Source organism: Chrysochloris asiatica, unplaced genomic scaffold, assembly GCF_000296735.1.
Source record: "Chrysochloris asiatica unplaced genomic scaffold, ChrAsi1.0 scaffold00099, whole genome shotgun sequence".
NCBI lineage: Eukaryota > Metazoa > Chordata > Mammalia > Afrosoricida > Chrysochloridae > Chrysochloris > Chrysochloris asiatica.
This window is the reverse complement of record NW_006408617.1, coordinates 12,055,069-12,078,649: the sequence shown is the minus strand read 5'-3', so window position 1 is coordinate 12,078,649 and position 23,581 is coordinate 12,055,069. Positions and strand designations below refer to the sequence as shown.

At 39.3% G+C, this 23,581-nt stretch overlaps 1 protein-coding gene across 1 annotated transcript in view; it reads right to left on the bottom strand.

Annotated features, from left to right (window-relative positions):
* The window catches only part of LOC102822340 (myosin-IIIb-like), a 77,651-nt gene that overhangs the window by 14,906 nt on the left and 39,164 nt on the right, over nucleotides 1-23,581 (bottom strand). The window contains exon 5 of the mRNA XM_006867039.1: nucleotides 14,236-14,312. Within this exon, the coding sequence (XP_006867101.1) occupies nucleotides 14,236-14,312 (77 nt within the window). The remainder of the gene's footprint in view (nucleotides 1-14,235; nucleotides 14,313-23,581) is intronic.

Sequence of the window (23,581 nt, the reverse complement as noted above, 5' to 3'; positions counted from 1 at the left end):
ATTCCCCTGGGGAATCCCAAAAAGCAGAAGCTGTAAATTTCTGAGCTAACCTCTCTGCCTTGAAAGCCATTGTTGTGATGGAAGTTGTTTTTTTTTAAGGCACCCTAAGGAGCTCTGATAACATAGTGGTTATGAATCGGGCTGCGAACCGCAAAGTCAGCAGTTTGAAGCTACCAGCTGTTCCATGGAAGAAAGATGAGGCTTTCTGCTCCCGTAAAGATATAGAGCCTCGGAAACCCTGTACAGGGTCACTATGAGCTGAAACCGACTCCACAGCACATAACCACCACCACCAAGGAGACGAAGACAAGTGTATTATTGTGAGACCTTGTTTGTAGCCATCCACTGATCACAGAGACATGTTGAAACACTTTTGTTTGGACTAAATCCATGCATTTCTGACCCTGAACCCTAGCAGCAGAACTTTTGGACTCAGCCTCATATGTGTCTAGGGAAGACACAAGATCTTTTAGCCCATGATCTAAAGTTGTGAGCTGCTCATCTGCATCGCCTGAGCTCCCCACACCTTGCAACCCTCACAGTCACGTGACTGGCAGACAGGGTCTTGAGAATCACCAGCTTTTAAAATATGCTGTTGTGTGGGGTCAAGTCAGTTCCGACTCATAGTGACCCTGTATAGGGTTTCTGAGGAGCAGCTGATGTGTTTGAACTGCCAACCTTGCGGTCCAGTGCTTATCCTACAGCACCACACCAGGATTCCTTTTAAATGATGTTGTTGCTGTTAAGTGCTGTCAATTCAGTTCTGACTCTTTGCGACCCTGTGTAGGTTTTCCAAAGAGCAGCTGATGGATTTGAACTGCCAACTTTGCAGTCCAATGCTTATCCTACAGCAACACATGGGTAGAAATGGACCCTAAAAGCCATGTCTTTTAGCATATGTCTCTTCACCCTCAGTGAGAGCTTGGTGAGCTTCCCCACTTCATTATTCACAGAACACAGACCGTTGAGCCAGAGAAGCTTTTTCCTCTAAAAACTGCAACTGTTCTCTGTAAAATAGAGGGCACTTCAGAAGCAGAGACTATCTTAGTCAATCTCTTTGTTTTATTGAAGAAAACAATTTAGGCAGGGTCCTGGGTGGCACAAGTGGTTAAGCGCTTGAGTACTAAACCAAAAGGTTGATGTTTGAATCTACCCAGAAGGTCTGCTTCCAACAAATTAGCCACTGACTACCCTACAGAGCACAGTTTACTTTGATTGAAAGAGTCAGAATCAACTCTAGGGCAATTGGGTTGACTTTTTTTTTTTAATCCCTAATGAATGAAAGAAATGCAGGCAATTATTTTTATAGCACTTTCTATACCAGGCATTGGGCAAAGCACTTTAGGTACATTATTTCACTTTGTCCTTTGAGGAAGTTTTCTCTCTCCATTTTACCTCTTAAATTCTCCTATCTAATTAATCAAAGATATTAAATAACTTGCCTAAGGTCAGTGGTGAGTGGCTAAGTGCTCCCAGGTTGATCTGACTCTAAAATGCTTGCTCTTAATTCTTACTGAAACTGGAGCCAAATGAAAATAACTGGACCATGACCAGTTATTTAAAAAAGAAAGAAAAAAAATTAGTGATAAAACTAAGACTAACATCCAAATCTCCTAAATTTTATCCTAAAGAAGTTTGTTATTTTATTTTTCCAGATCCTTAGACATTAATTACACTGGCTTCTAGTGTCAGGTTAACAAGTTACATTTTCCTGAACGTTAGGAAAGATAACTCTTAAAATAGAGAAAAACAGATTCACATCTTATTTGGCACATTCATGGTCACAGTTAAATGGTTTGCCGTGATATAATGGTTAAGGAGCAAGGATTTTACAGCCAAATACCTGTATTCAAATTTTGGTGGGTGCCACATAATAGCTTGCTCAAGGACAAGAAGAATTATTTCTACAGTTTAGTTCTGTTTCTTTTTAACATTGGCTTACTTTGTAAGGATTAGAAATGAGTTACTCATATGAATAAAGTACTTAGTACCTGGCACATAGTAAGTACTCAATAAATGCTGTTATTTGGGGACCAAACCCATTAGCTAGAGCTTAAGGAACAAAACAATACTGACAATAATAATACTTCAGCTCTGTAGTGTTTTTTGGCTTTCTCAGACATAAAATATCTCATTTGTCATCTCTATTCCTGGCAGCACCAAAGGAAATAACATTATCATATTATTTAGCTAAGAATGGCATAATTAATGAAGGCAAGAGTGGTTGTAAAAAGCCAGCGATATTTCTCTATTGGTGTAAGCTGGTTGTTATGGCAACCATACCCTGCCAACGACCATTTGCCAGGCAGAGAGAGACCCATTTTGGGAGCCGTCACAGCACATCTGTTTCTCTGCTCAGCTGATTAGCTCTTGTTTGCAACAACGAGCAGATGGAAGGAAAAAGGAAAGAAAAAAAAATTCTGAAAAGAAGCAAATGTTTATTTCACCCACAAGTCTGTTTTCCAAAACAGAAACAGATTTTTAGCTGTTTTAGGAAGCTATCGAGTAAACTGGATCCTTAGTGCATGGGCTGCTTCTTGCCTTGGTGTGATTGTAGCCACATCATGACCTATACATTATAGGTGATGCTCTTCATGTGTGTCTCATAAAATGATGTGTCTTCTGCTCCAATTTCACAATATCTTTCTACTATACTTCTGCACATTGATTGTAGGAGCTTTCTCTACTAGTCTGCACACATTTTGCATACTGAACACCCAGGTAAGCACTCTGTAATGTGAAAGAATGCAAGACTGGTAGGATAGGAGACCTGAATTCCGGGACCACATCTGCTCTGAACTACTTCAAGACTATCCAGTCATTGCTTCAGTTTCTTCATCTGGAAAGTGGGACTTGCATTCCCATACTTTCTGAAAAGCCACACAGCTCTAATACTTACTAATCCACTGTCACTGAGTCTGTTCTGACTCCTGGAGGATAGAGTAGAACTGCTCCATAAGGTTTCGGAGACTTTAAATCTTCACTGGAGCAGACAGCCTCAACTTTCTTCAGCAAAGCAGCAGGTGGGTTTAAGACACAAACCTTTCGGTAAGCAGCCCAAACGAATGTGCCTCCAGGGCTCCTCTAGCCCTTTTTGTATGCATTTGTACAAGATAACTCTTATACCTCTCTGAGTGGTAAAACGGAAACAATAATGTCTACTATATAGAGAGTTGTTCTGGGAATAAAATAAAGCAATGCATAAAAAAGCTTACAGTCACCACAAGAAAGGAAACAATAAAGATTCAAACACAAATAAATGAAACAGAAAAACAATTCAAAGAATCAACAAGATTAGAAGTGGTTCTTTGAAATGATTAATAAAATTGAAAAGCCACAGTCTAAAAATTTAACAAAGGAAAAGAAAGGGGAAGATGCCAATAAATCCAGATGTGTTGTTAGGTCCTTAATAAATATGAGTTTCCTTCCCACTATAGTGGTTACGAATAGGGCTGCGAACCGTAAGGTCAGCAGTTTGAAACTACCAGCTGTTCCGCGGGAGAAAGCTGAGGCTTTCTCCTCCTGTAAAGATTTACAGCCTCAGAAACCCTGGATGGGGTCGCTATGAGTCGGAACCGACTCCATGGCATATAACAACATACATTTATCATACTCATTGGGCTGCTAACCATAAGGTCAGCAGTTCAAACCCACCAGATGCTCCTGTAGAGAAAGATCCACTTGATGGCCATGGGTGTGACTTAGTGGGTTATACATATAAGAAGTTCTAGTAGCATAGTGGTTACAAATCGGGTTGTGAACCGCAAGCCCAGCAGTTCCAAACTACCAGCTGTTCCATGGGAGAAAGATGAGACTTTCTGCTCCTGTAAAGATTTACAGCCTTGGAAACCCTGTACAGGGTCACTATGAGTTGGAACCGACTGCATGGCACATAACAACAACAACAACACATACATAACTCATAGTGATCCCATAGGACTGAATAGAACTGCTCCTTGGAGTTTCCAAGACTGTACATTTTTATGGGAGCAATAAATAAAAAATATTTATGGAAGCAGACAGCCTCATCTTTCTCCCTCAGAGTGACTGGTGGGTTTGAATGGCCAGCCATGTGGTTAGCAGCCCAATGCTTTCCCATTATACCACCATGGATCCTGGGCTTTTTATACACTTACCCTATTCAGCTCCCGAACATTAAGGGTACAGTGATCACAGTCTGAGTGATTTAAGAATCTGGGTTTTTTGGCAACTTCATTGAGTTAATGAATCAACGAACTCTGCAACCACCTACCTCTATACTTACTATGAGAGAAACTTTGTTTCCTATTGTTTAAATCATTTTGCAAAGGGTAATCTTTTAAATGGAGCCCCTGGACAGTGCAAATAGTTCACATACTTGGCAGCTAACTGAAAGACTAGAGGTTCAAGTCCAGTTAGAGCATCAGGAAAGAAAGGGTTGTTGACCTACTTCAAAAAAATCACTCATTGAAAACACTATGGAAAGGGGCAAGATGACGGAGTAGGCAGAAGTACTGAGCAGACCCTCTGCAACAAGGACGTGGGAGACCAAGTGAAACAGATACAAATGGTGATCCTGGGACTCTGGGCTTCAGAAGATAGGAGAGAAAGGTGGATTGAGATCCGACTGGAAGAGGAAACTGAGCAGCAGCAGCAGCAGCAAGGGAGAAGGAAAATGGGGAGACTTTCAGCTGGCATAGCCATCTTAAGCTTCTTGGTGCCCCTGTTGATACAGAGGCCTGCAGGCACAGAAAACAGCTGGAGATTGTGGGCAAGAAGCTGCAGTTCTCCCTTGTTCCTGTGCCCTTCTGGTAGCCAGGGGCATGTCCAGTCCCTGCCCTCACTAATCCAGCAGCTAATGACACCCCCTCCTTTGCAGTCTCAGTTTTGCTTATGGTCAGGCACTGAGAATGCCACGCCTGCTTCTGAAGACATGAGAGCCTGCCCTGAACTAGTCTACACCATGAACAGAGAACTGCCTTATCACTGACAATCTCTACCACATTCACCAGGCAACCGGTAGTAAGTACCTCAGAACATGCTAACATACAATCATCAATTAAATAAAAAGACAATGACACCACACTGTCTCAGAGAAATTCGCCAATTTCAGCTTACATGAAGAAACAAGACAGAGTACCTCAAACAAGTGACCAAAGCAAGTCAGAAAATATAATACCAGAAATGGCATCAGAATTATTTGATAAGGAATTTAAAAGAGTAATATTTGGGTATCTTCAGTGGGTTGAGAGAAAGATGAACAAAAGCAAGGAGAACACACACACACAAAAAAAACTAGAAGAATTCAGGAAAACATGACAAAAACAAATGACAAATTAGAAACCATACAAAAACAGCAATTAGAAAGCCAAGAGAGTAACATTATTGTTGTCGTGAAATATCATTGAGTTTGTTCCAACTCACAGTGACCCTATATGTGGTTTCTGAGAAGCAACTGTAGGTTTGAACCACTGACCTTGTAGCTATCAGGCCAGTGCTTATCCTACAGCACCACACCAGATTGGACTGCTGATCACATGGTCAGTGGTTCAAACCCACCAGCCATTCCTTGGAAACCCTACACAAGGTCACTATGAGTCAGTACTGACTCAATGGCACTTAACAACAACAAAGACACCAGATTAATACTTAGATTTCAGAAATAGTACATTGAAAGGGCAAAGACGTAGAATTTCATCAATGGAAGGCTGAATTGATCATCTACCAAAGGAACAATATTCATCTACCAGAGGAACAATCAGAAAAAAGAATTTAAAAATAGAAAGAAAGTCTAAGATTTATGTGTGACACTATCAAGAGGAACAGTTTACATCTGACTGGAATTTCAGAATAGGAACAGACCAAAAAAAAAAATTGAAAAATTTGTCCAAGAGTTAGTGTTGAAAGAAAACTTCCGAATATCATGAAAGATGACAAGTTGAATGAACTCCAAATAGGATAGACCTCAAAAGAAAACACCAAGAAATATTATAATCAAACTTTTCATATTACAAACTAGGAAAGAATCCTGAGATTAACTGAGGAAAAATGAAGGAGAACAAATAAAACTAAACTGATTTCTCAGCAGAAACCATGCAGGGAGGAAAACAATGAGATGACATATATAAAACCCTGAAACTTAAAAAAATGCCAATCATATACCCAGAGAAACTGTCCATCAAACATGATAGTGACATATGGACATTTACAGATAAATGGAAGTTAAAAGAATTTACAAAACCCAGCCCAACCTTGCAACAAATATTAAACAGATTTCAATGGATAGAGAACTAACAAGAGCAGACAACAACCTGAGACTAACATACATGACAATTTCACCCAGAACTCAACCCAAATATGTTGTTGTTAGGTGCCATCGAGTCGACACCGAGTCATAGTGACCGTATGCACAGCAGAACAAAACACTGCTCGATCCTGAGCCAACCTCACAATTGTTGCCATGCTTGAGCCCATTGATTCTACCACTTTGCCAATCCATCTCACTGGAGGTCTTCCTCTTTTTCTCTGACCCTCCACCTTACCAAACATGATATCCTTCTCCAGAGACTGGTCCCTCCTGACAATATGTCCAATGTATGAGAGACGAAGTTTGGCCATCTTGGCCTCCAAAGAGCACTCTGGCTGCACTTCTTTCAACACAGATCTGTTTGTTCTTTTGGGAGCCCACGGCACTCTCAATATTCTTCTTCAACCCCATAACATAAAAGCATCAATTCTTCTATAATCTTCCTTATTCACTGTCCAGCTTTCACATGCATATGAGGTTATTGAAAATACTATGGCTTGGGTCAGGTGCACCTTAGTACTCAAGTTGACAACTTTGCTCTTCAACACGTTAAAAAGGTTTTGTGTTAGCAGATTTGCCTAACATAATACGTCGTTTGGTTTATTGACTGCTGCTTCCGTGAGTGTTGATAGTTGATCCAAGAAAAATTAAGTCCTTGACAACTTCAATCTTTTCTTCATTGATAAGAATGTTGTATATTGGTCCAGTGGTGAGGGTTTTTGTTTTCTTAACCCAAATATAGAAGCATTCAAACCTACAAGACTGAAAATAGGGAACCAGAGATACCAGTTGCAACAATAACAAAACACATAAAATAAAAAGAGGGAATAATGTAGTTACAGAGCTTCCAAATAAACAGGAAATCAAACCCACCAGGGTAAACCCCCTTTCCAGACTGAAACTCAATGGGAAGACATGAGCAGTCTTGTAAGCTCGCTGGTGACCATCCTGGTCTACTTGTGAGTGGAAGTGGGGGAAATGCAGCAATGAAGATATGGACTGAGTTCCACCATGTTTCATAGACACCTATAGACTTTGAGATGAAAGAGAGAAAAGGAAGAACTGGCTGGCCTGAAGTTGAGGGAGACTTAGGAACTGCCAAACCCATGGACACTGACTTAGCCACCAGGGGCTAGAGCTGAAAGTGAAGTGGCCAGCTGGTCTGAAGTGGGGGAGGCATGCAAGAATGACTGAACTTGCAGATAGTATTCATCTGACCCAGCCTGGATGACTTGCTGATCAGAACTTGCCTAGAGGAAGATAAAGAAATCTGATACAGGAAACAAGTGTAAATTGGTACAATTTGATGAACTTGACCTTTGCTTATGGATGTGTTGTTGTTGTTGTTAAGTACCATGCCGTCGAGTCGGTTCTGACCCATAGTGACCCTGTAAAGAGTTTCCAAGGAGTGACTGGTGAACTTGAACAACCAACCTTGTAGTTCAAACCAACTTTGCAGTCCAGGGCATTAACCCACAGTGCCACACCAGGACTCTTTATGGATGTAGTTGCTCAAACTTCCAACTGAAAGGGAAAGAGTCTTCATATCAAGAATCAAACCTGGCACGTCATTACACAGGGTTGACAGGAATAGGCAACTTAAACATTGGATTCCCAAAATAGGTGGCTATAAAGGCATGAAGTGGCTGGTTTACAAGCTTTCAAGAGTGTGCTTAGTTTTAGAACAAGGTGGATAAAGTAGAATCCCCACTGAATTGTTTTCCTCTTGTCCAGATAGGACTGGTGAAAGGGTATGGAGGAGGTCAGGGATAGAATTCTTTTGATTCAACAGTGAGTAACTGCTATCATGACTGATTGTGATTGTCACAACTGTAAAGGCAGAAGATGTGAAACTAAAAGGGGGGGAGTAGTTAATCTTTCATTCCAGGAACAGAGGATCCTAGATCTATCAAGAGAGAAGAACATGAGTGGAGTGTAGGATCCTAACCAGAAAATCAGTGACAGCAGAGACAATGGCAGAGGTGATGGCATAGAGAGATAGAGCAGCTGAGGACTCTAGGACCATGGAATAAGAAAGGCTGTGTGCCTGCAGGCAGGAGGCTGGCTTGCAAAATGTGCTCTTTGGTAATTTAAATGAATACATATTTTCATGTGTTTTGTGTACATAAAAAAAAAAGAAAAAAGGACTAGAGGTAAATGCTATTAATCCATGGTGCATGGAGGGAATTGTAATCATTGCAGTGAAACAAAATATAATTGATTGGTTAAGTATAAAACATGATCTGCTACTGGAGTCCTGGTGTGGCTCTGTGGATTAAAGTGCTGGACTGCAAGGTCAGTTTGAACAACAAGGTCGGCAGATCAAGCTTCCCAGCCACCCCTTGGAAACCCTAAAAAACAAACAAAACAAAAAACCCTAACACTAATCCTAGTCTTTAACTACAACCCTAGACATAACACTAAACAAAGTCTTAGGCCTAAATTAGACCTGACCATAGTCCTAACCCTGACTCCTAACTCTTTCCCTCTCGCCTCCTGCAAAAAACATAAAACATTTAAACCCTATGGAGCACAGTCCTACTTGTCACACAGAGAGGGGCCATGAGTCAGAGTTGACTAGAGGACAACTGATTTTTTAAACTGTTAAATATATCATTTATATGGTGAACTTCAGTTGTTTCTTTCCCTCTAAATAACAATGTTCCCTGGAATGTAGTTTGCTAGTGGCATATTTAGTGTGTAAAAAAAAAAAAAATGAGCAGATCTTGACTTTTAAGTTAGCCCCTTTACTTTGCCACACTTTGCTTAGTAGTATTATTTCAATTATTCTTTCTCCATTTAAAAAAAAATTTCCATATTATTTCACAAGCTTAAGTAACTGCAATATTTAATTCAAACGGGCTCTATTATAAACTGGGGCAGCTCAATGCTGCAGCATGAATTGACTCCCAACATGTGAGCACTCTATTACTAGAACAGCATCTCCTCTGCAGTACACTAATGCGCTGCTCATAGTGTGATGGTCCTCTGAACCAATGAACACCCTGCTGTTGAGTCCATTCATAGTGATTCATGGAGGAATCGACTAGATGACAATAGAGTCATTGGTTCACAGGACCATCACACTAAAGGCAGTCCATGGTATTTCTCTTCTGCACTGCTGAGGTGATGCTGTCTCGCTCCGGATTTTTCCGTACTAGTAACATCCGACTCGAAGGCACTTAACAACAACAACAACAACAAGTAACATCCTAGTGAGGCAGTGGAGAGTGCTGATAGCTTGGGAGTCAACTCATGTCACAGCCCCAGTGAACTGAGTATCTTGACAGCTTTTCAACACTGGATTGTACTGTGGTCACATTCCATTAGCTACCTGGTTTACAGTTGAGCTCATTTGAGATGAATACTGTAATTACTCAAGCTTGTGAAATAAAAATGGGGAAAGAATCATTTTGTTCAATTCTCGAATATAAAATAGGATCCAGGATCTTTCAGCGGCAGTTAGGAAATAAAAGCAAATGTTGTCTGCAATGGTTTCAGTCCACTGGAGTGGGTATTGCATGCACTGTTGTCAGACTTAATTTAAACACCATTTATTCACATAAATGAAAATGAAGTAAATTAAGATCAATATACTATGCAAACCCTCATCTGAAAACAACGTTAACTTGAACAAGCACGGATCATGCTTTCAAAGTCTGCTCTTGACCCAAAGCATGGCTCATGGTGGGTATTTGTTGGAATAAACTGGACCAACAACTAATAAAAGGAAAGTTGTTTCTGTGAATACACTTATGGAGGATTATGGAGTGAGAAGAGGTTTTGTTGAAAAACTAATTCTCCATTTGCAAAGTGGAGCCTAGGTCCCAGAGAGTATTGGGCAGGACTACACAAGTCCTGGTGTGGCCCTGTGGGCTAATGCATCAGACTGCAAAGTCATTTGAACTGCAAGGTGGGTGGTTCAAGCTCACCAGCTGCTCCTTGGTAACCCTATACTGGGTCGCTATGGGTCGGAATCTACTCGATGGCACTTAACAACAACAACCCAATCTGAACAAGTCAGGCACATGCCCCTGAGAGGCATATCATGGTCTCCACACTGCAAACCGACTGCTGCTCAATTTATCCACTGCGGTGGGCAAGATGAGACTGGCTTTTCCCAGTTGAGAACAGAACCAATTCCAAGCTATCTGGGTTGACACTACTACTAAAATACCCCCTCTAGAACCACTCCATTGATATTATTCCCAGCTGAAAGTAGGGAATGTGGGAAAGTATGTCCCACTCATAAACTTCTCAGAAGAAATGAACAAAACCAAAAGCAAGTTTTTCTTAATTACACTTTGCGATTCTGAGAAGACCAATCATGTTATGCCACCCTAAATATGAGTTCAGTGGCCCTAATTAGACTTTCTGTTGAGAACAGAACAATAAAAAACTACAGAGGAATTTGTTAATACCAATAGTTGTAATAGCCATCTTCAAACTGCCCTCTAAGTTTATCTTCTCCCTTTGACTTTTTCACCAACGTGTTCATTCATCCAACTCTGTGCCATTCACTATGCTGACAGAACTGGAGTCCAGTTGTCAGACTTCTCTGCCAACAATTACAAAGTCATGGTGATGCTGTGCTAACGGAGGGTATAAAGACCTACAGCTTAGGAAAAGGAGCCTCAGAGTCTGCCAAGGATTAGGGAAGATGTCCTAGGGGTGCTAGCATTTGAACTGAGACATGAAGAGTAAAGAAAAATTTCCCAGAGCCCAGAGGGTCATTCTAGACATTTAACAGTACATGAAAAGGTTTAGAGGAATGAGATATCACGATGGATTTGGAGAACTACATGCTATTTCTTACTGTTGAAGTATGAAAAACAAGCAAGTGGGGGAAGGGAGAAGTGACCACAGATGGGCTGGACAGGTAGATTTTAACAAAAAAAAATTGTCATTGAGTCCAACTCAACTATGTTGCAGAGCAGAACTGTACTCCTTAGGGTTTTGAAAGCTGACTTTTGAAAGCTGACCACCAAGTCTGAGGTACCTTTACATGGACTCAAACCACTAACCTTTTGCATCATAGTCAAACGCTTAACTGTTCAGACCATCCAGAGACAAACAGACCAGGGCTAGAATATGAAGAATTTTGTTCATCATTTAGTTTTAACTTTGTCCTTCAGTGTTTCCCTAAGTAGGGCTAGAAATGTTTCAGGGTTTATAGTGTCCCATGAACATTTCGATCTTAATAATAATAATAATAAGAGTAGGAATAAAATTATGTTCCAGATCATCCTGATGATCATTTGGAATACATTTTCAGTGTTGCCCTGGTGTGGCACTGTAGGATAAGCACTGGACAGCAATGGTCAGCAGTTCAAATCCACCAGTTGTTCCTCGGAAACCCTATACAGCATCGCTATGAGTTGGAACCAACTTGAAGACACTAAACAACAACATTAAGTTGTTTAATGTACCTGTTTAAGATTAAAGGAGGTATTGTTTATACAAAGATATCACCCCAGTGAAAACAGAGAAAAGTCATGGGAAGACTAGATTACTGTGAGGTACCCAGTGGTAGTAGGTGTGCCCAACTTCAAATAACCCATGCTGTAGTTATTCACATTGTAAAAGACAACTGACTTTCACAAAACAATGACATTCATTTCATCAAATTAAGGCTGCTTACTTGGAGTCCTGGTGTGGTGCTATGGGCTAATGTGTCAGACTGCAAAGTTGTTTGAACTGCAAGGTCAGTGGTTAAAGCTCACTAGCTGCTCTTTTGGAAACCCTACACAGGATCACTATGGGTTGAAATCGACTTGACAGCACTTAACAATACTTGAATATAAAAAATTTTGCTTTGGAGTTTATTCATAATGTGTTTTGTGTGTGTGTTTTTTTTCACCTTTTGGTTTTATAGTTCTGTGGGTCATACATAAGAGTTTATATCTAGTTTCACATTTTAAAAAAAAACAATTTCAGGTTTAAACAAACCCTAGAATTTGTAGGAATTTTCTTTTCCTTTAAAAATGGGTCTTCCTATTACCTAAGTAATAATAAAAGTAATAGGAGCCATAAGGTTGGTGGTTCAAGTTTACCAGCTGCTCCTTGGAAGCCCTATACAGCATCACTGTAGGTTGGAACTGACTTGATGGCACTTAACAACAACAACAATATTACCTAAGTATGAGAGTAAGGGTCATAGGCAAAGGAAGTCATTGAATAAATATGAACAGAGATTGGTGAGAATGGATTCATATGTTAGGGGACAACTACATAGAAGAAGAACCACCTTGGGGACAGACTTGTTGTTCAGTGCCGTTTAATCAGTTCCAACTCATAGAGACCCTGTATAGGGTTTCCGAGGAGTAGCTGGTGAGCTTGAACCACCAGCCTTGCAGTTCAAACTGACCTTGTAGTCCTGCACATTATCCCACAGTGCCAGACCAGGGAAAACCTCTTAGGAGGCAAGTACATGAGCCCTCTTATTAAAATAGTCTTTTTGCTTAATCTCAGAGAGCTGCACTCAGACCAAAGCCAGGGTATTATGGAATGAAACACTTATTGACAAAGTTGTACTGATGTTTCACAGCACGCTTTATCTAGCAGGAAGACTTCCCAAACTTCTGCATGCGTCATTTCACAGAAGATTCTGTGATGATGACTGAACCAAATGAAGACAAATCTCTTGCTTGACCACAGAAAGCCAACAAAGTACATATGTACCTGGTAACAACAACAACAAACAGCTAGGGCCACTGCATATGGTTCTACAAGCCAATTGGAACTGACAAAGGGCTCTTCACCAAGCCATGTGTCCTTGAGGCTGCATCTGCTCAGGAAGGTGACGTGTTCTCATTTGCACAAAAGCTAGATGAACTAGTGAAACGAGGATTCTTGAAGAGGGCTGCATCTTCTGGAAGGGAAACCTTTTTCTAATTGCATGAACGTATTTTATGAGCTAGTTGTGGATTCATCTTACTTTTCTGAGGTTAGAGGTCATTAATATCGTCTCACCCAACAAAATCTATTACAATTCAATCAGGATAAAGAAGTTCTCTTCCTATAAATTTTTGTGGAAAGCCTATGTTGTTGGTGGCAACTGTTGTCATGTCAGTTCTTACTCATGGTGGCCCTGTGTACAACAGAACGAAGCACTGCCTGGTCCTGTACCATCCTCACAATGGTTGCTATATTTGAACCCATTGTTGCAGCTACTATGTTAAGCCATCTCATAGAGGGTCTTCCTCTCTTTTGTTGTTCCTCTATTTTACTAAGTACAATGTCCTTCTCCAGAGACTAGTTCCTTCTGATAACATGTCCAAAGTATATGAGACAAAGTCTCACCATCCTTGTTTCTAAGAAACATTCTGGATGTACTTCTCCCAAAATAGATTTGTTAGTTCTTCGGGCAGTCCATGGTATAGTCAAATATTTTTCACCAACACCATAATTCAAAGGTATGGATTCTTCTGCCATCATCCTTGTTCATTATGTAGCTCTTGCATGCATATGAGGTGATTAAAATATCAGGATCAAAGTGACACCTTCGTTTTTTAATACTCAAAATAGATCTTTTTGCAGCAGATTTGCCCAGTGCAATATATCATTTGATTTCTTAACTGCTGCTTCCATGGATGCTGATTGTGGATCCAAGTAAAATGTAATCCTTGACAATTTTACTCTTTTCTGCATTTATCATGATTCTTATTGGTCCATTTGTGAGGATGTTTGTTTTCTTCATGTTGATGTGTAATCCATACTAAAGGCTTCCTCGCTTGCTTGCTGAAAGCATAGATGACTTGAAGCACATAAAGTATATGATTTACCCAGAAAAAGGCATAGCAGAAAGGCAATAGAAAAACACAAAGTTATATAGTTTGTATTATATAAGATACATAGTTTGTGTTATATAAGATGGATAGTTATATGTCCCTGCTTACTTATATAGTTTGTGTTATATAAGGCATATAGTTTTATGTGTTCTTGCTTACCTCGGGGGCCATCCAGAATGGAGTGCCAACTGATGTGTTTCTCCGTAGACGAGTACTGGTGAGTTGTGCTGAGACACCTACAAGAAAAGAACATTAGAATTCAGCAGTGAGAAGAAAATTATGCCAGAGCAGGGATTGGGAAATCTTTCCCATAGAGGAAAAGATGGCAAATATTTTAGGCTTTCTGAACACTACAGTCTCTGTCTATCACAATTACCAAGCTCTGTCACTGAAATGCAAAAGCAGCCACATACAAGTGAGTGTGGCTATGTTCCTGTACATTTTTTTTTGATGGATGCTCAAATTTGAATTTCACATCATTTTCACGTTTCAAAAAATAATGTTCTTTTGATTCCCCTCACCCAAAATTCAAAAATGTAAAAAAATCTTAGTTCATGGGTCATAAAAAAAAACAAGAAGTATGTCAGATTTGGCCCATGACTTGTAGTTTGCCAGCCCCTGTGTTAGAACATTTATCATTCTATGTAAACTACTAGAATTTTTTTTTCATAATGAACATTACCATCCATATCACTACAAACTTAGAAACAAAAGATAAACATCAATCACTAAGACTGGCACAAAATAGGTTTTCATTATAATTCCAAAAATATTTCAGGTGATATCTTTCTTAGTAAGGTGCTTTGTTTTATGGAGGAAGAAGATATCTATTCTCAGGTATCAGTGTAGAAAAATGTTCAGTGGCTTATCGTACCTAGAAGCCTGAAAACCTAGCAAGACAGCAATGTTTATCAAATGGAAAATTTTTTTAAAAATAATATTGTTACCTAGGGCTCACTGTTGAGAACCTGAATTTTAACATGCCTCCAATGAGCTTTATCAGTCTATGTCCTCAGTTGGCTCTCTTCTTTAGACCACAAAGGAATGAAGTGTAAGAAAAAGTATACTAGATTAGCACTCACATACATATTAAAAGTTCCACATACATTAAGCAAATAGCAATCAGAAAAGAACAGAGGTGGCAATATTAATTTCTGATAAAATAGACTTACAGGGAAAAACCAGCAAAAGAGACAAAGAAGGACATAATATAATGATTAAAGGATGGATCTAAATAGAGGACATAATCATAATAAATACCTACATACCTAAAGAAAGAGCCCCAAAATACATAAATCAAACTTTAACAGAGTTGAAAAGATAAATGGAGAACTTCACAATAATAGCTGGGGACTTTAAAACATCTCTTTTGATGAAAGACAGAACTAGAAATAAATTCACCGAAGATACAGAAAAGATTTCAACAATACAGTCAATCAATGAGATTTCATAGACATATATACACCACTCCACCCAACAATAGCATAATATACATTCCTTTCCAGTGCACATAGAACATTCTCCAGATTAGACTATATGTTAGAACACAAACAAGCCTCAACAAATTAAAAAATATCAACTTACTACAAAGCATATTCTCAAGTCACAATGCTATAAATTAGAAATCAACAACAGGAAGATCAGGAGGAAGGGGATCTAATACATGGAAACTGAATAACACCCCATTTAGAAACAGTTGGATCATAGTATAAATAATGAAATGAATAAATGCCTTGGATCAAATAAAAGTGAAAACATAACCTACCAAAATAATTGTGACACAGAAAAAGCAGTTCTTAGAATATAACTGGTAACAATAAACACACATATCAAAAAGGAAGACAGACTCAAAATCAACACCTTAGCCCAATATCTCCAGCAATTAGAAAAAGAGCAACATAAAAAACTTACACACATCAGTAGAAAGGAAATAATAAAGATTCAAGCATAAATAAATGAAACAGAAAACCAATAAAAGAATCAACAAGACTAGAAGTTAATTCTTTGAAAGGATTAATAAATTGAAATGCCACAGACAAATTTAACAAAGGAAAAGAAGGGGAAGATGCAAATAGCATGAATAAGAAATTGAATAGGTGATATTACAATAGAATCTACTGAAATAAAAATGATAGTAACAAATACTATGAAGAACCGTACTCTAAAAAAATCTGAAAACCTAGACTAAATGGCCAAATTACTAGAAACACACTATCTACTCAAATGAAAACAATCTAAAAATTTGAACTGATCCATCATAAAAGAAGAAATTGAACAGGTTATTTAAAAAAATCCCAACAAAAGAAAAGTCCTGGCCCAGACAGTTTCACTGACAACTTCTACCAAACATTCAAAGTGCTGACACTAATTCTACTCAAACTATTCCAGAAGACAAAAAAAGGATAGAATGCTTCTGAATTCATTCTATGAAGTAAGCATAACCCTGATGCCAAAACCAAGCAAAGACATGACTAAAAAAAAAATTATAGATCATACTAAAAATGAAAATTGTAAACCAATATCCTTCATGAATATTGGCACAAAAATTCTCAGCAAAATCCTAGCAAAGAAAAGCCAATAGCATATCAAAAAGATAATACATCATGACCAAATAGGATTTATATTGGGTATAAAGGATGGTTCCATATCAGAAAAGCAATCACCTTAATGCACCACATAAATAAAACAAAGGAAACCAATCACATGATCAAATCAATTGTTGCAGAAAAGGTATTTGACAAAATCCAACACCCATTCTTGATTAAAATGCTCAGCAAAATAGGAAAAGGAAATCCCTCAACATAATTAAGGGCATATAAAAAACCAAAGGCTAACTTTATTCTCAATGGAAAGAGACTGAAGACATTCCCACAGGAACCCCACAGGAACCACACAAGAATGCCCTTTATCACCACTCCTATTCAATATTGTACTGGAAATCCTAGCCAGAGCAATAAGGCAAGAAAAGGGAAATAAGAGGCAGCCAAATTGACAATGTAGTAGTCAAAACTCTATTTGCTGTTGATAAGATTCTGCACATAGAAAATCCTAGAGATTCAACAAGAAAACCACTGGAACTAACTGAAGGATTCAGCAAGTGGCAGGGTACAAGATCAACATTCAATACCCAGTCAGATTCCTATACACTTGCTAAGAGAACTCAGAAAAGGAAATCAGAAAAACAATAGCATTTACATCAACCACCAAAAGTTGAAATACTTAAGAATAAATCTACCCAGAAACACAAAATACCTATACAAAGAAAAGTACAAAACACTACTACAAGAAACTGAAGGATAAAGCAATATATATAGAAACCAAAGGAGACCTACATAAATGAAAGAATATACCATGCTCATGGATAGGAACATTTAACATTGTGAAAACGTCACTACTACCCAAAGCAATATACATGTGTAATTCAATCCTGATCCAGATTTTGTCATCATTCTTTAAAGAGATGGAGAAACTAATTACCAACTTTATGGAAAGGAAAGAGATCCCAGATAAGCAAAGCACCACTAAAGAGGAACGAAGTAGAAGACCTCACAGTCCCTGATCTCAAAACTTACCATACAGCCACAGTAGTCAAAACAGCCTGATATTGGTACAATTACAGACACATAGCACATAACAAAAACAACAATAACAACAGACCAATGGAACATAATTGAGAACTCAGAAGTAAATCTATCAACTTAGGGATAGCTGGTCTTTAACAAAAGGCCCAACCCCATTAAACAAGGAAAAGATAATCTCTTTAACAAATGGGGCTAGAAAAACTGTATATTCACTTGCAGAAAAGTGAAACAGGATCTATATCTCTCATCATATACAAAAACTGAATCAAGATGGATCAAAGAAAGACCTAACTATAATACCTAAAACTACAAATATCACCCAAGAAAAAATATGAGCAAACTTATAGGGCCTAATACATGTGAGAAGGAGCTCTGATAGCGTAGTGGTTATGAATCAGGCTGTGAACCTTAAGGTCAGCAGTTCGAAACTACCAGCTGTTCTGTGGGAGAAAAATGAAGCTTTCTGCTCCCATAAAGATTTATAGCCTCAGAGACTTTGTACAGGGTCATTATGAGTCAGAACCGACTCCACAGCACATAACAACAACAACACAATTCATGTGATAAATACAATTGCTGTTGTTGTTGTTGTCAAGTGCCATTGAGTTGGTTCTGACTCACAACAACCCTCTATAGGGTTTCTGAGATGCAGCTAGTGGGTTTAAATCACTGACCTTGCAGTTAGTAGTCCAATGCTTAACCCACAGTGCCACACCAGTTAAACATAAAGAAAAAAAATACAAAAACAGTAGATGGCAATCTAGACAACTGAGACCTCCTGAAAAATAAACATTTATCTATACCAAAAGCATTCACCAAAAGAGTAAAAAGTTAATCTATAGGCTGAAAAAAAAAAAATTGGCAATGACATATTGGACAAGAAGCTAATTTATAAAATTTATAGGAAACTTTAACACCTCAACAACAAAAACAGAAACAATCCAACTTAAAAATGAGCAGAAGACGTGAACAGACACATCACCAATGAAGATATTCAGGAGGCTAACAAACGTATGAAGAAGCACTCACAATCATTAGCCATTCGAGAGATATAAATCAAGGCAACAATGAGATATCATCTCACCCCAACATTAATAACTAAGTTCTAAAAAACAGAAAACTAAATGCTAAGGAGGGTATAAAAGACTGGAACTCTCATTCACTGCTGATGAAAAATGGTACAACCATTGGGGGAAAATGATATTTCCTTAAAAAAAGAAATGATATTCCCTTAGAAGTATCACATGATTTAGCAATCCCAATGCTAACTATATATCCTAGAGAAGTAAGAGCCTGAACCAAATATAGGCACACCCATGTTCATCACAGCATTATTCACAAAGAAATAGCAAAAAAAAAAAAAGTAACACCCCAAGTGTCCATCAATAGATGAATGGATAAGCAAAGCATGGCACACATACACAATGTTAAAGAACAATGAATCTGCACACACATAATAATAATGAGCCTGGAGGACATTATACTGACAAAATTAATTAGCCAGAAAAGGATAAATATTGTATGCGGCCACTACTACATAAAAAAAAAAAGGTTTACATGCAGAATCATTCTTTGAAGTTTATCAGGATTGGGAGGGGAAGAAAGGATAAATCGCTTACTAACTTGGGTGAAGACAAGTGTATAATATACATTAAGAGGGATGTCAGCACAAAATAATCAAGATAAAGACAGTAGGATGAAAGGCAACAGTAGTCAATACTATTACTAATACACAATCCTACATAACAATAATCTACAAGTAGATACATACACACAAACTGAACAGGGGTAAGAGGGAGAAGGGTTAGCAGGTTTGACACAGGCTATTCTTACATATGTATTTATATGTGCTGCAAATATATTCATGAATATAGTAGAGCAGGACTCCTGATGTGGCACTGTAGGGTTAGTACTGGACTGAAAATCACAAGGTCAGCAGTTCAAAACCACCAGTTGCTCCTCAGAAACCATTACTCGGTCAGTATGAGTTGGAACTGACTCAACAGCACTTAACAACAATAGTAGAGCACATAAGGAGAAAAGTTATGCAAACTTCACAACCAACACCAAACACTTTGAGGGCATGAGTCTCTGGCCCTGGGGGCATTCAGGACTATAGTCTTTGGGAATACAAAACAAAGCCAATGTTCTACATCCCACTTGAGTGAGTAGTGACTGAGCTCTTAAAAGCTTGTGAGCTCGCCTTATACAGAAACCAACTCTACATGGATTAAAGACCTAAATGTGAATACCAGAATTATGAAGGCCATCAATGAAAAAATAGGGACAAATGTGAGGGCACTAATTCAGGGAATACACAGACTACCAAACATTTTGAAAACTACACAAACAAAAGTACACAAAATAGATGATTGGGACATACTAAAAATTAAAAACGTATGTGCATCAAAAGACTTTATCAGAAGAGTAAAAAGGGAACCCACAGAATGGGAAAAAATCTTTTGCGATGACACATTAGACAAGGGACTCATTTCTAAAATATATAGGAAATTACACACCTCTACAAGAAAAAGACAATAACTGAAATAAAAAGTGAGCACAGGACATGAACAGACACTTCACCAAGGAAGAGATCCAGGCAGCCAACAAACATACGAAGAACTGTTCACAATCACTAGCCATTAGAGAGATGCCAATCAAAACAACAATGAGATATCATCTCACACCAGCAACAACAGCAAAGATCAAAAAAGTAGAGGACAATAAATGCTGGCGAGGATGTGGAGAGACTGGGACGCTCCTGCATTGCTGGTGGGATTGGAAAATGGTCCAACCACTCTGGAAAGCAATATGGCACTTCCTCAGAAGGTTGGAAATAGAAATAATTTATGATTCAGCAATTCCTCTACTTGGTATTTACCCACAAGAACTACGAGCCATACCACGAGTAGATTTATGCACACCAATGTTCATAGCAGCACTTTTTACAATAGCAAAAAGATGGAGATAGCCTAAGTGCCGATCAACGGAAGAATGGATAAACAAACTGTGGTACATACACACAATGGAATATTATGCTACCTTGAAGAACAACAAGGAAGCTACAAGTCACCGCATAACATGGATGAACCTTGAGGACATTATGTTGAGTGAAATTAGTCAGTCACAAAAGGAGAAATGCTACATAGGACCACTACTGTAAAAGACTAAGAAAAAAAAGCCCATACTAAAGGGGGGGAGGTTCTTTGCTGGTTACCGGGATGTGGGATGTGGAGTGAGGGGAGGGAGGGGAAGGTGGAGCACAGGGTAGGGAATAGACACAGGATAGTTTGGGTGCTGGGGAGGGGGGCAACATACAAGAAGGGGGAAGGGAATGGAAGAACAAAGCGGATGGGAAAATAATTAGACAGGTTTTCATGGGCTAAGTGGGATAGAGGTAAATAATGATGTAATAACTTATATTGTAAATGTAAGTAATGATGTAATATTTACCTTTTACAGAGGTAAATATGATGCACAACCTTGGAACAACAGGGCTTTGGGATACAGGGATTGAGACATGGTTGGAATGGGGAAAAGGGGGGAAATAATGGTAAAATGCTTGGCTGTCTTTTTAATCTTGGTTTCCCTGGCACACCATTATAAAATAGACACTTGAGGGGGAGAAAAAGGAATAGGCAGAAATATCACCATAGAAAGCTTATAAATCCGTCTTCTGCCTGTAACTGATTGTTGTTGTTGTTGTAAAGTACCATGGAGTTGGTTCCAACTCATAGTGACCCTGTACAGGGTTTCCGAGGTTGTAAATCTTTACGGGAGCAGAATGCCTCATCTTTCTCCCACAGAACTGCTGGTAGTTTTGAACTGCCAGCCTTCAGGTTAGCAGCCCAATTCGTAACCATTATGCTACCAGCTATAACTGATTGGAATATCTAAAATGGGGCTACAACGTGCCCAGTGAAGGAGACTTCCTATGGCAGCTCTGCATTATATAAGACCATAGGTGGAATCCTGAACCACATCCAGAATCTTCAGAGGTGGAAAATTTCCACTTGAAAGGACAAGCAGACCAGCCTGGAGTGGCTAGAAGAACAGAAGATAACTTCCTGAAAGAAAGACTGACAAGAAAAATACAAAACAACATAGGCAGTCCAACTGATTACTACAAGAACAAGCAATTTGCTTGCCCAGGAGACATCAAGCCAAGTGGTCCGCTCCCCTCAGGGCAAACCCCCTTCCAAGACTAAGACTCAATAGGAATACATGCTCTAATTTGTGACCACGTTCGTCACCAATAAGAGGAAGTGAGGGAAAACCAGCAATGAAGCTGTGAACTAAACCCTACAACATTCAATAGACTCTTGTGAACTGGATGGGGACCTGATTGGCCATCAGTGTGGCAAGACCTAAGGACTCTTGGGCCCAGAGTCAGTGACATAGCCACAGAGGACTAAAGAGGAGAGTGAAACATCCAACTGATAAGAAGAGAGGGCATATGCATAAGAACACCCACACTTGCAGATAATATCCACTTGACCTGTCTTCAATGACTGGATGATCAGAGCTCAACTAGAAGAAAGAAGAGGGAAAAAAAGAGTAATCTGATAAAATTTGATGAACTTGACCTATACTTACGGATGCAGAAGCTCAAAAGAGGGAACAAATCTTTACAGCGAGGATCATTCCCACCCCCTCCACACAGAGTAGACAGGGATGGGCAACTTGAACATTGGTTACCCAAAATGGGGGGTGGTGGGCTACAAAGTCAAGAAGTGACTGCTTACACGCTTTCAAGAGGGAGCCTAGATCCAGAGGGCTTGGAGGAAGGTAGAATCTCCACTGAGTAGTATCCAATCTGACTAGGCGGGGCTGATGGAAGGAGATGCAGCTAGGTCTCCTGTGATACAATCGTTAATAATTGTTATCAAGACTACTGTGAGGGTTGGAAATGTAAAGGTAGATGTTTTGTAGCAAAAGGAAGGGAGTGGTTGACTTTGCAGTCTAGGAGCTGATGTCCCTGGGACCATGCAAGGGAGAAGAGCGGAGAGCGGGACCCTACCCAGAGAAGCAGTGATGCCAGAGATGGAGGCAGAGACAATGATGTGGAGAGATGGAGCAGCTGGAGACTTTAGACACAGAGTGGGAGAGGGGCTGTGTGCTGACGACCGGGGGTGGGGGGGCAGCCTTGCAGGATATACCCTTTGGTTGATTGATGATGCATGTAGGGGATTGTAACCATGGCAATGAAACGATATCCGATAGGATGAATGTAAAGCTAATGTTCTCCCATGTAAACTGTCACATAATTCACAATAAAACATTAAAAAAGAAAACTTGTGAGGTGCAACTATGGGTATCTCCCCACCCAGAGCAAAGAAGAGTGAAAACAATCAAAGACACAAAGAAACAATTGCTCCAAAGGACTAATGGGCCACACGAACCCCAGCCTCCACAACCCTGAAACCAGAAGAACAAGATGGTGCCTGACTGTCCTGAAGGGATCACACTAGTAGGTCCTGAACAGAGTGGAAGTCGGGGGCATGTAGAACAAAACTCAAAATCATAAAAAGATCAGATTTACTACTCAGATTGAAACTCGTAAAACTCCTGGGACTATGGACCTCAGACGCCCTTCAAGCCTAGAGCTGAAATCACTCCCTGGATCAACTTCTAGTCAAAGGTGAATACTAACCTCTGGGAGGTTATTAGAACAATGCACTCATTAGAACAATCAACCTTAGGAGATCAAAAGAGTATCATTTACCCAGGGATAAAGCTCAGAATAAAGTTTAAAATGTTTATTGATGAAGATCAAAGAGCAGAGTCTTTGGTATGCATTGCATCTCAATGTAAAGAAAACAAACTCCTCACCACTGGACCAATAAATAACATTCTTATCAAAGGAGAAAAGATAGAAGTTGTCAAGGACTTCATTCTTGGATCAACTATCAACACTCATGGAA